This window comes from Rhamphochromis sp. 'chilingali' (assembly GCF_963969265.1).
Source record: "Rhamphochromis sp. 'chilingali' genome assembly, chromosome: 1".
Classification (NCBI taxonomy): domain Eukaryota; kingdom Metazoa; phylum Chordata; class Actinopteri; order Cichliformes; family Cichlidae; genus Rhamphochromis; species Rhamphochromis sp. 'chilingali'.
Window position 1 is genome coordinate 63,644,174 of NC_137929.1, and position 15,613 is coordinate 63,659,786.

The following is a 15,613-nucleotide window of genomic DNA, read 5'->3' on the forward strand; positions in this document are numbered from 1 at the left end:
AGTGGAAACAAACCAGCCTCCTGTTTAAGTGCAGCAGGTTTAAAATGTCTCAGAGGTTTTTCCAGCTTTGAGTCTGCTGCTGCTGTTCAGAGTTCTGGGTGTTGTCAGTGTTTAAACTCCTGCAGAAACAGATGAACTGAGCACAGACAGCAGGCCCACAGCACTGTAGGTTTATTTCAGTTTTATCTTTAATGGCTGCTTCTGTTTTTGCTGACAGCTCATCTCAGTGGACGAGTTTCATCTTTAAAAACAGTCTTTACATTTCATAGTAACTGGAACATCCAGAGGGCTGTGACTACAAATCAACTTCAACACAGTCAGGCTTTCTTTGTGTTAGCTGGCTCAACTAAACCTGAAACTGCAGTCAGAGACAGCAGGTATCACCGTGGTGATTATCACCTTTCTCTGCTTCAGGCTCTGAGCACGCTCAGATGAAAAGGAGCGTTTCATGTATCATGTGACTTTTCTTCTACACAAAATGGTCCCTGTGAGCGCCACCCAGTCCAATCAGAGACGTTACTCACTGATAACTTCACTAATGTCTCCACTACATGAATACAGGTACATTGTAACAGTGTGATGTGCAGTTTAGCTTCACTCAGTGGCTTCAGCAAGTTACAGTTTAACAAGCTGCACATATGAAACATTTCCTCCAGCAGAGAATCGACATCACAGTGAAAACGTGGCTCTAACAGCTGATTTAAAAACAAAACTCTGAACATGAAATGCTCCTGACCAGGTGATCTTTCACCATCAGTTACCATGGTGATTTAGCCTCTTTCTGACACAGAAAGCTCTGACTTTGAGTGTGACACAGCTCACTGAGACATTTTGTTGTGCACGCCTACTTTTAACTCTTCAAACAAATGAAATCAACACTTGAACATTTTTCACTTTGATGGTTTTGTTTCCACTGACTGTAGTTACATCATTTTGAGCTCAGATTACATATTTATGAAGTTTTTCACACCTGAATGTTTCAATCATCAAGATCTGGTTTCAGTTTTCTCTTTATCTTTGTGAGCTGTGTGGGTTGTTTACCCTCAGTATCCATGAACAGTGTTACAGACCTGGGATCAGTGTTTTTGTTTATAAGATCAAATATGACCTCATTATGTGAGTGTGAGCTGTGGACCACAAAACCTCAACAACACTAATCCTCGATCAGCTGTTTCACTAAAATTACATCCAAGTATGAACTCATCCCATCGTTCATGCATCAATTTGTAGCTGACAGATGGTTATGCACATCCCTGGTTGCCTAGGTAACCCTCTAACCTTAGATAACGCTATTGTTGTCACTCAGCAGTATGATTTAATGTAGTTGTTTCAATAGATCTCAAAGATAAGAAAAGTTCACCTCGGTACTCGCTGACTTCACATAAGTGATCAGTTATTGCGTTTAAAAAGTGTAGCTACTCGTCTTTGACCTTGTATGTATGTGTGTTTATGCTCTGATTGTATTTTCCTGCTGCTCACACAGCATTAGAAAAGCCTGAAAACTCAGTGTTCACAGAGTCTGTAAGCACCAAATGTTTGTATGAAGGACAGAGAACAAACAACAAAGGTCAGTGTGAGAGTGTCTCTGTATTTGAACAATAAACTCTTACTTTGGTTTAAATTATTTATTCTTTCATTTGTGTTGTTGGCAGAGAAGCTACATCATGTGAACTTCATCATATTGTCACATGTCATCACAGATTCAAAAGATGTAATATTTGTGTGTTTGTTATTAACAATCGTGCCCCCAGACGCCAAAACAGTGCCAGCAAACTGAAACTGAAAAAAAAACTGTAAGCAAAAAAGAAAAAAAAAAGATGTAAGTGTGAAAACTTTTTTCTTGTCTTAATGTCAATATTTATTTTTCAGTTTCATTTTAAGGTGGCATCGTTTTAACCCCAACAAAACAAAACAAAAATGACAGAAAGTCCATTGAAATCTGAAAAATATTCATTTTCTGTGCATGAACAAAAACTTTACTTTTTACAAGACAGGAAAACTAACAGTAGCTTTAAATTTTTTATAGTGTATCCTCATCCTCAGTATTGGAAACACGTCAAACTGCATTTCCTATAAAATCAAATCAAATCATAATGATCGTGGAAATTTCTTGATCTAAATTCTCTTCTAGATTGAGTGGCAAAAACAAGAAGAGCTGCTGTTTGTGTTTGTGCAAGTGCAAGAAATACATATAGCACGCTCTCCATCCTTCTGCTAATGTTTAATGTACTGAAATTAATTCTAATTAATGAAATTAATGTCTAATTAAATTCAAAGAACTGAAGATAAACAGGCCACAGAAAGCACTTTGTCACCTCTGCTGTGATGCTAACTGTCGTGGTGCCTCAGACCTCGTCGTGTGATCTGACATTTACTGATTGATTTTGTCTGTTTTCAGGCTCTAACTTTACAGGAAGAAACTGTAAAATAATCAAATTATTCATCATTGTGAAAACTTCATCATGAAGCATTTGTGATGAGCTACATTCCTCTGAACCTTCAGTTTGGTTATTTATTTATTTATTTTCCATCCTTGTTCTTAATGCTTTCACCATCACAACTAGGGATGGGTACCGGTGTCCGGTGCCATGATGGCACCGGTTCTGACATAAACGGTAGTAACCAGACCGAAAAGCAGCGCACATTTCGGTGCTTTATTTCGGTGCTTTTTTTTCCTGAGCTGTGATACACTCCTAGCCAATCATTTTACGTTTCCGAGGATAGTAGGCGGGTCCAGGTACGTACGTTCTGTTAGAGCAGAGCTACAGATTAAAAATGTCCAAGGCGAAGCGGTCAAAAGTCTGGCTGTACTTCACAGCAAAATATGCAAACTCAGCAGCAACAAGTGCTTTAAGCTGATACTGTGCAAAGGAGGTAACACCTCAAATCCGATGAAACACCTGGCGACGCATAGCGTTTTTTTTTTTTTTTAAAGCCGAGAAATGCACCGTATTTGATGGCAGCAGCAGCCGTTCTTCTCTGCGTGAGTAGCTTAATGTTGTTCGCGTGTAATTTACGTTGAGTAGGCTAACCACGTTATTACATTAATGCATGTAAGGTGAACTAGCAAACATCATCATAGCTACATGCAGCTGTCTTCTTGTTTGATGGCAGATACTCCCTTTACCCTGGCCAAAAAGGCTAAAATGACCAAAGAAAAAGAGGGAAACAGCTGAACATGAGAGGTTTTTGGACAAAGTTTGTATTTTTTCCATTGTTTAAGCACTGCTTCCAGCCAAGAGTGATACCATATATGCCCCATAGCTGCAGAAAAGGCTAACATTGTTATCTTTTTACATAAAACCAGCTGAACATGAGAGGTTTTTGGACCAATTTTGTCTTCTCCATTCTTTAAGCACCGGTTTGAGCACCGTTTGAGCACCGGCACCGTTTCAAAAGTACCGATTTGGCACCGGTATCGGATAAAACCTAAACGATACCCATCCCTAATCACAACACTATGAACTGTGGGTAATCCCTCAGGTCCACAGAGATGAGGACTCGTGAAAATGTGCATAAGGACTCAAAGTGTGTGCAGAGAGCCGTCATGCACTTGATAACATGACAACAGGACGGCCCTGAGCCCTCAGAGGCCGACACTAAGCTGTGACTGTTTATCTGCACGTCTCAAACACGCCTCCATTTGTCTGCAGGCTGAGTGATCTGACTGAGCTCAGCCTCCATTTTCTACAGGGAGACGCTCAGACAGGCTTTCAGTTTCATTTCACAGGAACAGCTTTGCTTCTGTTTTACATGCAGGTGCTGCACAGAACACACCCTGTTCAGTCTGTTTGTGTGACTGACTGCAGCTCAGATAAGAGGCTGGATCAGCTGATTCAACTGGTCAGCAGGCTGCATCATTTTCATCTCTGCAAACACCAATCAAAGTCCTGTACACAGTGTGTTTAGTACTCTGAGTGCGTTATTTGTCAGTAATTGTGTTAAAAGGCTCTGAGTTTAAATGGTAAATGGTAAATGGCCTGTATTTGTATAGCGCTTTTCTAGTCCCTAAGGACCCCGAAGCGCTTTACACAACCTGTCATCCACCCATTCACACACACATTCACACACTGGTGATGGCAAGCTACAATGTAGCCACAGCCACCCTGGGGCGCACTGACAGAGGCGAGGCTGCCGGACACTGGCGCCACCGGGCCCTCTGACCACCACCAGTAGGCAACGGGTGAAGTGTCTTGCCCAAGGACACAACGACCGAGACTGTCCAAGCCGGGGCTCGAACCAGCAACCTTCCGATTACAAGGCGAACTCCCAACTCTTGAGCCACGATCAGTTGTGGCTCAAGAGTTGTAAACAATCTCAAACCCTGGATTTATCTCCACCATGTAAGCTGCTGACATCCACCTAGCTGCTGTTGAACCATGATTTGGACATATGGTACTCTAAGGTCAATGAAATAAGATAGGCCTGATTAAAGTTCTTCTATGTGAGGAGCAGGATTTTAAATTGTGGATTTAACAGGAAGCCAATGAGGAGAGGCCAGAATAGGAGGAAGCTGCTCTGTCCTTCTAGTCCCTGTCAGGACTCGACTGCAGCATTTTGCATCAGCTGAAGGTTTTATGGGAGTTTTTAAGACATCCTGATAATAACCGATTACACATGATCTGTGAAATGTTCACACTTGTTGCTGCTTCCTGTCTGTGTGTTTCTTCCAGACAAATGTTAGGAAGCTGATTCTCACGCAGGTCACAGATCCACACTCTCAACCCACTGTGGACTGTCCTACATCTCGGAAAACGTTAGAGCACTTTTGCAAATCTGTGATGTCTTGATAAATCGAGTAGATATTTGAAGTTTACACAGCTACATTCAGAAAGAATATTTTAAACTGTGCATCCCTCCGAAACTGCCTCTTACGTTTTCGACGAAATGCATTCTGGGATATTTGCCTGGGTTAGCCTTCAGTAGCTTACTGGGGTCATGGAGAGAATGTGTTAATAATACTGAGTGGTGGGATTTATAACTATGGACTAGTGATGCGCAAATCATGAACGAATCGTTCAATACTCGAGAATCACTTTACTGACTCGTGAATCATGATTCACAAGCCCAACTGACTCACTGACTCATCCCTGTTGCTGTTAGCAGCAATGTATCTAGCTTATAATTAAAATTGTGGAGAAAAACACAACATCCAGTATCGTAACAAAAAATTTCTGCTCTGAACTGGAAGAAAAAACCCTGAGTAGAAGCTCACATCAAGAAAATAGCTCCTCGGTTCACAGTAGCATCGCTCTGCTAACATGCTAACAGCACATTTGAGCTACTCACCCCCTCCCTCCTGTGCTGATTTGTAGGCATAAGCAAATCACTCAGGACTCACTCACCCCCTCCCTCCTGGCTCACAGCTTCTTCTTCTTCTTGGTTGGCAACCAATGTTAAGGTGCATTACTGGCTCACAGCTCAGTGGACATTTAGATGAGAAAATATATATTTAACACATTTAAGGAAAATACTAATAAAATAAAAAATAAAAATATATTAAAATAAAATAAAATAAATGTTTATTAAGCAATTTTGATAGAAAATTGCTTAATTTTAGAAATGTTTTGCTCTTTTTTGCTCTGTAAAATAGTTGTTTTCTTTTAGAATCATTCATCTTAGCAGTAGGATTTACATGAAAAGAGAAACAAATTAAGTTTGAGTGAAAATGTACATTTTTTGCACTCTCTGGTCGACCGACTCAGTGAATCAAATGAGTCAACAAATCCGATTCACTTTGGTGAGTGACTCATTAAAACTCGATTCAGTAAAAAGAATCAAATTTACCATCACTACTATGGACACTATGTGCTGACATGACCTTTTATAAATTTACTGTCCAATCACAAACCTTTAATGGGAGGAAAGAATTTGATTGGACAGTGAGGGTCATGTCCTCATCGAGGATAGAGCGCACAAGAGTGGACTATTATATTGATTAGTCAAATCTCATTAGGCAATAAAACAACTATGGTCAGAAGAGAATGTATTCATTAAAAAAATAAATAGAATTTACAAATAAAATAGTTCCATTAAAAATTACGTGTACTTGTTGAGCCTTTCTGAGAAATGATCCATGTGATTGATTAATTATGCCTGCAGAGACCAAAAGGGGCCCCAAGAGTCTGGCTGCAGCCACTGGGGGGCGCCATATTGCGACTCGCTCAGACACATGAAAAATTAGAGGGAACATTGCCCGGCAGCCTACGTCTATTGCAGCATAACTAAGGGAGGATTCAGGGTCACCTGGTCCAGCCCTAACTATATGCTTTAGCAAAAAGGAAAGTTTTAAGCCTAATCTTAAAAGTAGAGATAGTGTCTGTCTCCCGAATCCAAACTGGAAGCTGGTTCCACAGAAGAGGGGCCTGAAAACTGAAGGCTCTGCCTCCCATTCTACTTTTAAATACTCTAGGAACAACAAGTAGGCCTGCAGAGCGAGAGCGAAGTGCTCTAATAGGGTGATATGGTACCACAAGGTCATTAAGATAAGATGGGGCCTGATTATTTAAGACCTTGTATGTGAGGAGCAGGATTTTGAATTCAATTCTGGACTTAACAGGAAGCCAATGAAGGGAAGCCAAAACAGGAGAAATATGCTCTCTCTTTCTAGTCCCTGTCAGGACTCTTGCTGCAGCATTTTGGATTAGCTGAAGGCTTTTCAGTGAGTTTTTTGGACATCCTGATAATAATGAATTACAGTAGTCCAGCCTGGAAGTAATAAATGCATGAACTAGTTTTTCAGCGTCACTCTGAGACAGGATATTTCTAATTTTAGAGATGTTGCACAAATGGAAGAAAGCAGTCTCACATATTTGTTTAATATGTGCATTGAAGGACATGTCCTGGTCAAAATGACTCCAAGGTTCCTCACAGAGTTACTGGAGACCAAGGTAATGCCATCCAGAGTAAGAATCTGGTTAGATACCATATTTCTAAGATTTTCAGGGCCGATTACAATAACCTCAGTTTGATCTGAATTAAGAAGCAGAAAGTTATCATCCAGGTCTTTATGTCTTTAAGACATTCCTGCAGTTTAACTAAATGGTGTGTGTTATCTGGCTTCATGGACAGATAGAGCTGGGTGTCCAGTTGTAGACGATGATGCTTGAATTCAAACAGGCACACAATATGAAAGATGAGGAAAATCCCTGAGCACTGTGCAGAGGACTCTGAGGACTGAGACGCATGTTGTCATGCATGTGATAATATGACAACAGGACGGCCCTGAGCCCTTAGAGGACGACACAAAGCTGAGTGTTTATCTGCACGTCTCAAACACGCCTCCATTTGTCTGCAGGCTGAGTGATCTGACTGAGCTCAGCCTCCATTTTCTACAGGGAGACGCTCAGAGAGGCTTTCACTTTCATTTCACAGGAACAGCTTTGCTTCTGTTTTACATGCAGGTGCTGCACAGAACACACCCTGTTCAGTCTGTTTGTGTGACTGACTGCAGCTCAGACTAAAGGCTGGATCAGCTGTTCAACAGCTCAGCAGTTTGTAGTTTGTTTTCATTTTGCCCCGCCTCTGTCAGTGCGCCCCAGGGCCGCTGTGGCTACAATGTATGTCTGCCTTGCCATCACCAGTGTGTGAATGGGTGGATGACTGAATATAGTGTAAAGCGCTTTGGGGTCCATAGGGACTAGTAAAGCGCTATAGAAATTCAGACCATTTACCATTTATGTAAACACCAAACAAAGTCCTGCACACAGTGAGTTTAGTGCACTGGGTGTGTTATCTGTTAGTAATCGTGTTGAACATTATAAAAGTGTCACAAAAGGTTGATTCTGTTTATCTGGACGCATTCAATTGGAGAAATGCTTCGTCACTCTTCCAAGTGATTTCTTCAGTTCCATTCGATTCCTTCTTGTGGGACATGCATGGAACAATTCACCCAGGAGGCATCCTCGTCAGATGCCCAAACCACCTCAACTGGTTTCTTTCGATGTGAAGGAGCAGCAGCTCTACCCTGAGCCCCTCCAATAGCCAAACTGCTCACCCTATCTCTAAGGCAGAGGCCAACCACTCTTTGGAGGAAGCCCATTTCTGCCACTTCTATCCGCAATCTCAATCGCTATCCGAAAGAATAATGATCATTGATCAATGACCATTTAATCAGTGTCCATGTGTACCATTAACAGAGAGAGTTGTGGAATAGCTGCAATCACAGCATTGTAAAATCAACAAATCAGTTTATTTCTAAGCTCAGTTGATCTGACTGAGTGATCTGAGTGAGCTCAGCCTTCACTTTCTACAGGGAGATGTTGTTTTCAGGCACAGAAGTAAAGACATGTTTACCCACAGCATTCAGTTACAGAGGAAGACGTTGCTCTAAGGCACTTCAGAAACAGAGGTTTGTCTGTTATTGGAGGGACAAAAACAATGAAAAGAGAATTCAACAGGTACATGTAAATCTTTATTAACACTTACACACTTACATAGTGCTCATATTTCATTCAATCACAGAAGGAATTCACTGATTGTCATTGTCTTTAAAAAACAAACTCTTATAAGGCACACATGAACTGAGAAAAACCCCACAAACACCAAGAGGATGTTTCAAGAAGGCCACAGAGAGAAGAGTACAGAAGTGGAGCAGTTCAGTGATGTAGGTGGAGGCGTCACACCATCAGGCCATGAAAATATGAACCATGATTTGAACCTGAAACAGTGCAGAAGCTCTAACAGTGGAGAGATGTTTGGAGTTAAAGCTTCGGTCAGACCAGAGATCAGAGCATCAGTTCATCACACTGTCCTCACTGCTGTAATATTAATGCCACACTGTTGTTCTTTCATGTGCTGATGTGATGCACTCATGTTTACATGTTAGTGTTACTGACCATTAAGTTCTGTAGGAACCACACATTAACACACAGCATACACGGATAAATAAAAAACACCCGTTGATGTCTTTGGACTGTGGGAGGAAGTCAGAGACCCAGAATCCACTTCAGGAGATACATGTATGACCTTTGTTCCTCATGTGCTCCATGTGTTACTTTACTAATTCACAGTCTGTTTCTGTGGGCAACAGGATGACTTCACTGCTTCACTGCTGTCTCATTACAAATCCACACAAACATGATGTGTATATTTATACGTTATGAGTGGCAATTTTCCCTAAAATCACAATGTTTCTAACTTGAGCCAAACTGGTGGATCTGAAAATCCATCTAAACAAATGAGTCCAACTTCACCCAAAAGAGCATCAGTGTACCAAAGTTTGCATCATCTATACAACAGTATAAATGTGAAAATATGTTTCATATTTTTGAGTCTTATGGGTCTGTTTATGAAAAGTAATCAGGTCTCAACCCAGCAAAGTTGTTCAGGATGTTTTGCTGGTGTCAAAGGTCAAAGCAGTTTAAATCTGACCTGAACAGTGTGTCATGTTAAAGAAAAGTTGAAGAGGTTGTCAAACTTCTCAGTGCAGGATCAGAGAGAGACGTTAACAGTTTGTACAATCTGTTAAATTGGGTAAGATTGGTTTACAAACTAAAAACAATGTCAGCCAAAGAGATGATTTTTATACAAAGTGTTTTCCAGTGGACTGTACTTAAAGAAGAAAAAGTCACATGAAGCTAATAAACAATCACACCAACATAAAATAGTTAATTTGTCTAACCTGAAGCTCCAACACTCACTGACTCTGAGATCAGAAATTCATGTGTGTTTGTAACACAGTTTGACTTTGTGTCAGTAAATCTCATGAACAAGATGAATAAACTGTAGTTCAGAGTCACTGACAGCACAGACACACACTGTTGGTCCGAGTCTGAACATGATGATCATCAGAGTCGACTGCTGGATGTTCAGGAGAGTTTCTGTCTGTCCTCAGATCGTCCGACTCACAGTTCATCTCTGTCTCCTCCTGGCTGACCTGCAGGTGAGAAACAGCTGTGAGGTGTCCTCTTCTAGTTCAGGAGATTAGATGAAAAAATCATTCATAACATTTATAAAGTGAGAAAATGTTAATGTTGATTTTTCTGCTTTTTATTTAAAAACATGATCTGACCAAAACTGCAGTCTGGAATCTTGCTTTCACCATAAAAAAAAATCATATTTTTTTCAAATACACAGGTCTAACAGCTGCTTCGGGGTCAGAGGTCATGTTGGGTTGATCCAGCTGTTCTTTATAATTTGACCTGTTTGGCTGCAGACTGTGAGAGCTCATTAAAACATGTCTGAGACTTTTGGAAGGTCAAATCCTCGAGTCTCTGAAAACGTGTTTGTTTATTATGAGGCTGAAACATCTGAACCTGTGATTCAGTGACAACAGCTCTGTCACACCAAACACTGTGTACACAGTTTACTACTTTTATATACGAAGCACTTCAAACAGTGCAATATATCAATACCATGCAATATATAATACTATATACCAAACATCATACTTACAGTTTGATATAATTGTTCAAAACAACCAAACATCTAAAAATAAAACTGACTTTTTAGGTTTCTACACTGAATAAATATCCAAAAACATTTTGACTGGTTAAAATCACGTTTGCAGAAGATTTGGTGGTTTCCTGGTGTAGAGTTACTAGAGTTAGAATAGAGTTAATATTCCTTCTTTAATAATCCTTTGTTGTGCTCACTGCTTGTTTTATTCCTGTGTTTGATGATCAGAGTCTCTGTAAGTCATGAGTGTCAATGAACGATCAAATGAGAAACTCCAGGAAGTGCTGAGTGGACTGTGCCATGGGGGAAATATGATGTTGTTTATGTTTAATATTTATGCTGTTTAGCTTACATTTGAGTTATTCTGGATTTGATTAATTGACCTGTTAACATACACCAGGTCACCAGTGCATTACTTAAAGCTTTAGCAACATGCTAATTAAACATATGTTCAAGAAATAAAAAATATTAACTTCATCTGATCCAACATTCAGATTATTTTAAATGTGCGAGTCTGTAATCTCAGTGACTAACAGAGAACCTGAGTGTAAATGTGACCAGATGAAGTGTGAGGTTGTGAGAAAGTCTCTGACTGCATTCATAGATGTGTCCTTTCAGCTGCTCGCTCTGATCCAACCTTTGGTCTCTAAGAAGAGGCTTCAGGGAGACGTTTGCTACGTTGGACTGTAGGACCATCAGAAATGTGTGCAGTAACAAAACAGGCAGCACTGAAAGCAGCTCTAAGTGTTTGTGTTGTTCAATGATTTGTGCACAACAACAACAATGGGACCTCTTTCATCCATCAGTCACCATGTGGACATTTTTCTGACACACTTTGAAGCTGATGGACGTTTTGTGTCTGCACTAAGTACGTTTTCACCAGCTATGGCACCGGCAGGATTCACTTTCACAGACTCACAACCACCAGCTCCACCCCTCCCCTCCCCCTCCAGCTGTAGGCTTTATCATTGAGTTTCCCCACACATGTTTACAGACGAGTTAGAGAGCAAGAGAAGAAGAGACATAAATGTCTTTGTTTCTGCTCTAACCAAACAATGCTGCTCTACAACTCTAGACTACCAGCCACAAAGACAACAGCTGGAGAAACATCTGTCTACCTCTGACATCCACCAGCTCATCCATACAACAAACAAACATCAACAACCAGGAAGCAGCTTCACCTCTGATCACACACACTCAACTCTACTCACTCACCTGGAGGATCAACAACCAGTTTGATGAAGCTGTGTTTGAATGAGCGTGCTTCTACCATGAGGAAACGACACTCGTATGTTCCAGCATCATTAATCGTCACATCCTTCAGAATCAAAGACACGTCTCCATCCTTCATCTCTTTGTCCTGCAGATCCACCCGGTTCTTAAAAGATGGATGCTGGTCATCTAGAATAATATCACAACCAACTCGGAAAAGAACATTTCCTGACTTCAGGTCAGCTCTCTCCCACTCTAGAGCGAAGATGTTGTTGTTTGGAGCTCGACATGTCAGAGTGACGTCCTGTCCAGACTTAGCTGTGATGGTTTTCTGATCTGAAAGATGAAACAACACAGAGCAGAGAGGTTAAAGGTCAAAGTGCAATTATGATCAGAATGGTTGACTTTAAATATTTTGTTTATTTCCTTTGACATTTGAGTTTTATTTATTTTTTTCATTTTATTTTCAGTTACAGCAGCATGTTAATAGCAAAACTTTGAACATACAGTAGTTTGCTGTTCAGTTTTTACAATACCCCAAAAGATAACAGAAAGAAAACAAACAAACAAACTAAAGAAACCCCTACAAAACAAAAAACAAACAAACAACAACAACAAAAATAAAATGGATGGATGGTATCTGGTCATGACAATGTGGTCATTTTAAATGTTTCCATGTACATTAGAAAAGGCTGCCATGCCTCAAGAAATTTGGTGGTTGAACCTACCAGTGTATATCTCATCTTTTCTAAATGCAAAAACTTCATGAGCTCTGCAAGCCTCTGTTCATGTGTGGGAGGAGCTTCCTGCTTCCATCTTAAAAGTATAAGGCGCCTTGCAATGAGTGAAGCAAAGAATTTGAATAGTATTTTGGCAAAGTGATGTTTTGAGGTATCACCCCAAAGATTAGAGCAGAGGGATCATAATTAACGTTATATATCTCTGAAAAGGTGTTAAATATACCCATATGGAAAAGAAATAGAAAAAACTTATAAGACTTGCATAAGATGTGGCCTACTTCATACAGTCAATCATATAAGGCTTATATGATTTACTCATGAAAGTGGCCACTTTCTCATTACTTTCTTATATTGTTTTAGTAAATATCCAAAACATACAAGTTTCATTTATATGATTTTCAAGGGATCTTAATCTGTTTTCACTCTTGTATGCTTTTCATACAAGCTTCACACAAGACAGATACAAACTTTATAAGATTTATATGCATCTTTTCCGTATGGGTAGACACCCAATAGTTATGAAGATTGGGGCCAAAAACTATGAAGGAGTGAACCTGTTTCTGCTTTACATCTGTTACACAGGGGGTCAGCCCATGTCTGGCACATATAGAAGAAGAGTGTACCCTATGGAGAAAACATAGAGCTCATCTGTTAAAGTCATCCCAAGGTCTTTCTCCCACTGAGCTTTAAGGATGGAGAGAGAAGGAGATTGAAGATCTAATAATATAGCATACATTTCTTTAATCGCCCCTCTCTTATGAGTGTTTATATTAATAATTTTATCCAAAGAAGTTTCCTCAGGTACTTCTGGAAATGAAGGAAATCGACTCTTTACAAAGTGGTGAACTTGTAAATAGCGGAAAAAATGTTTGCGAGGAACATTAAACTGCTTCAGGAGCTGCGTGAATGAGAAAAATTCCATCTGCAAAAAGGTCTTTGATATTTCTAAGTCCATTACCTTCCCATATTTTAAAGGCAGAATCCATCATTGAGGGTGGGAACATATGATTTGAGCTGATAGTGTAACCCAAACCTTACATTGCACCCAGATTCTGAGCGAGTCATACAACAAAGGGTTACATTTATAGGTGTACAGTTCTAATGGGAGAGCTGAACTCAACAAAGCTGATAGGCACATTTTGCCACAATTGGATGAGTCAATTTGGAGCCAAGCTGGAGTCTCTGTGGTAAAATTACTGATCCAGCATATTTCGAATATTTGCTGCCCAATAATAAGACTGAAAAATTGGCAAGGCTAATCCACCCATTGGCCTAGTCCTCTGCATGAAATCTTTACGAATTCATGGACTTTTGCCGTTCCAAATAAATGCAGGGATATGCTTATTCAGTGTTATAAAGGCTCTGACATATACAGCAGGAGATCGTCAGCATATACGGATATTTTGTGCTCCTGGTCAGCTCTGAAGATGCCCTTAATGCAACTGTCAGCTGTCAGCTTGGCTTTAATCGCCAATGGTTCAATTGATAACGCAAAAGGAGAGGGGATAAGGGACATCCTTGTCTCGTACCACGGAGAAGTGGGAAATAAGAAGAGAATAACAAATTTGTTCTAACACGTGCCATAGGTGAGGAGTCAAGTAACTGAATCCATGAAATGAAATTAGGGCCAAATCCAAATTTATTTAGAGTATAAAACAGATAATCCCACTCCACCCGTTCGAATGCTTTCTCAGCATTGTGTAATAAGGCAATTTAAGGGGCTGTAGTTGACTGTGATTCACTTTCACAGACTCACCACCAGCTTCACCCCTCCCCTCCCCCTCCAGCTGTAGGCTTTAACATTGAGTTTCCCCACACATGTTTACAGACGAGTTAGAGAGCAAGAGAAGAAGAGACGGATTCATAAATGTCTTTGTTTCTGCTCTAACCAAACAATGCTGCTCTACAACTCTAGACTACCAGCCACAAAGACAACAGCTGGAGAAACATCTGTCTACCTCTGACATCCACCAGCTCATCCATACAACAAACACACATCAACAACCAGGAAGCAGCTTCACCTCTGATCACACACACACTCAACTCTACTCACTCACCTGTAACAATCAGGTTGAGGCTGCTGATGGACTTCCATGAGCGAGTTTCTTCCATGAGGAAACGACACTCGTATGCTCCAGCGTCATGAACTGTCACATCCTTCAGAATCAAAGACACGTCTCCATCCTTCATCTGTCTGTCCTGCAGATCCACCCGGTTCTTAAAAGATGGATGCTGGTGTGTTGAATCAGGGAGACCATCCTGGTACAAAAGCACATAATCATCTCCCAGGTCAAATCTCTCCCACTTTATTACTCTAATGTTGTTGTTTGGAGCTCGACATGTCAGAGTGACGTCCTGTCCAGACTCAGCTGTGATGGTTTTCTGCTCTGAAAGAGGAAACAACACTTTGACATTTGAGTTTTTAGTCATGTTGGATTTAATGAACCTCTGAACATCCAGCAGGTCACCAGTGACCCACTGAGGGGGGATTTTAGCCTCATGCTAAACATGCAAAGTGTCAGAAACTACAAGATGTTAGCTTCCACAGAACAACAACATGTGCTGATAATAAGTGAACATAATGTGTGAGAGAAAGCAGCCTCTCATTATAAGACACTGTGAGTCTCTGCATGCTGCCTTTATGGAGCTACAGCTGTTTGTATACACTGAACAAGAAGCTTTGTAGCTGCATACTGACTCCTGACACTACAACACATCACACTGACACACACATTACACTTCTTTGTCTCTGTCACAGCTGGATTACAGATGTTAAGTGTCCACCCAGCCTGGTGTCTCCTTCACACACAGACAAACTGAATCCAGATGAAAATAATCCTCCTGTACTTCTTGTTATCTCAGAGAGAACCTCAGTTTAGTTCAATCTCACCTGCAGAGACGAAGACAAGGACAAACAGCAAAGTGCAGCAGAGCAGCGCAGTGCCAGCAGCCATCTCTGTGTCAGTATTTGTGCTGATCCGACTCTTAGTTTGTAATAAAGCTGAAAGTCTGCTTTGAAGAACAGATCTGACTTTCAGCAGCTCACTCTTACCCTGTAGTTTGTGGTTCATTTAAGAACCTTGGAAACCTTGGCTGTTTAGTTGAATCAACAGGTATTATCAGGCTGACGTCAGCATGATGTCATAAACACACGATAAAACATCAGAGTTTTAGTACAGCCTCTTGTTCTCTCCTGTAGTCTGAGTGTAGCCATTATAACAGTGAGACGGCACTGCCACCATGAGGTCAAACTGGAGCATTGC

General features: G+C 40.6%; 2 protein-coding genes across 2 annotated transcripts in view; both read right to left on the bottom strand.

Moving 5' to 3' along the window:
- The window catches only part of LOC308410936 (nuclear factor 7, ovary-like), a gene marked incomplete at its 5' end in the record, with an annotated part of 59,197 nt that overhangs the window by 22,251 nt on the left and 21,333 nt on the right, over window positions 1–15,613 (bottom strand). The gene's annotated exons all lie outside the window — the stretch shown is intronic.
- LOC308410999 (coxsackievirus and adenovirus receptor-like) lies at window positions 9,446–14,707 on the bottom strand. The gene is made up of 3 exons (XM_080904684.1): window positions 14,408–14,707; window positions 11,614–11,946; window positions 9,446–9,877 (listed from the first exon to the last, which is right to left on the bottom strand). Exons 1-3 carry the CDS (start codon window positions 14,538–14,540, stop codon window positions 9,846–9,848), a joined length of 498 nt encoding a protein of 165 aa, XP_080760810.1. The 5' UTR covers window positions 14,541–14,707; the 3' UTR covers window positions 9,446–9,845.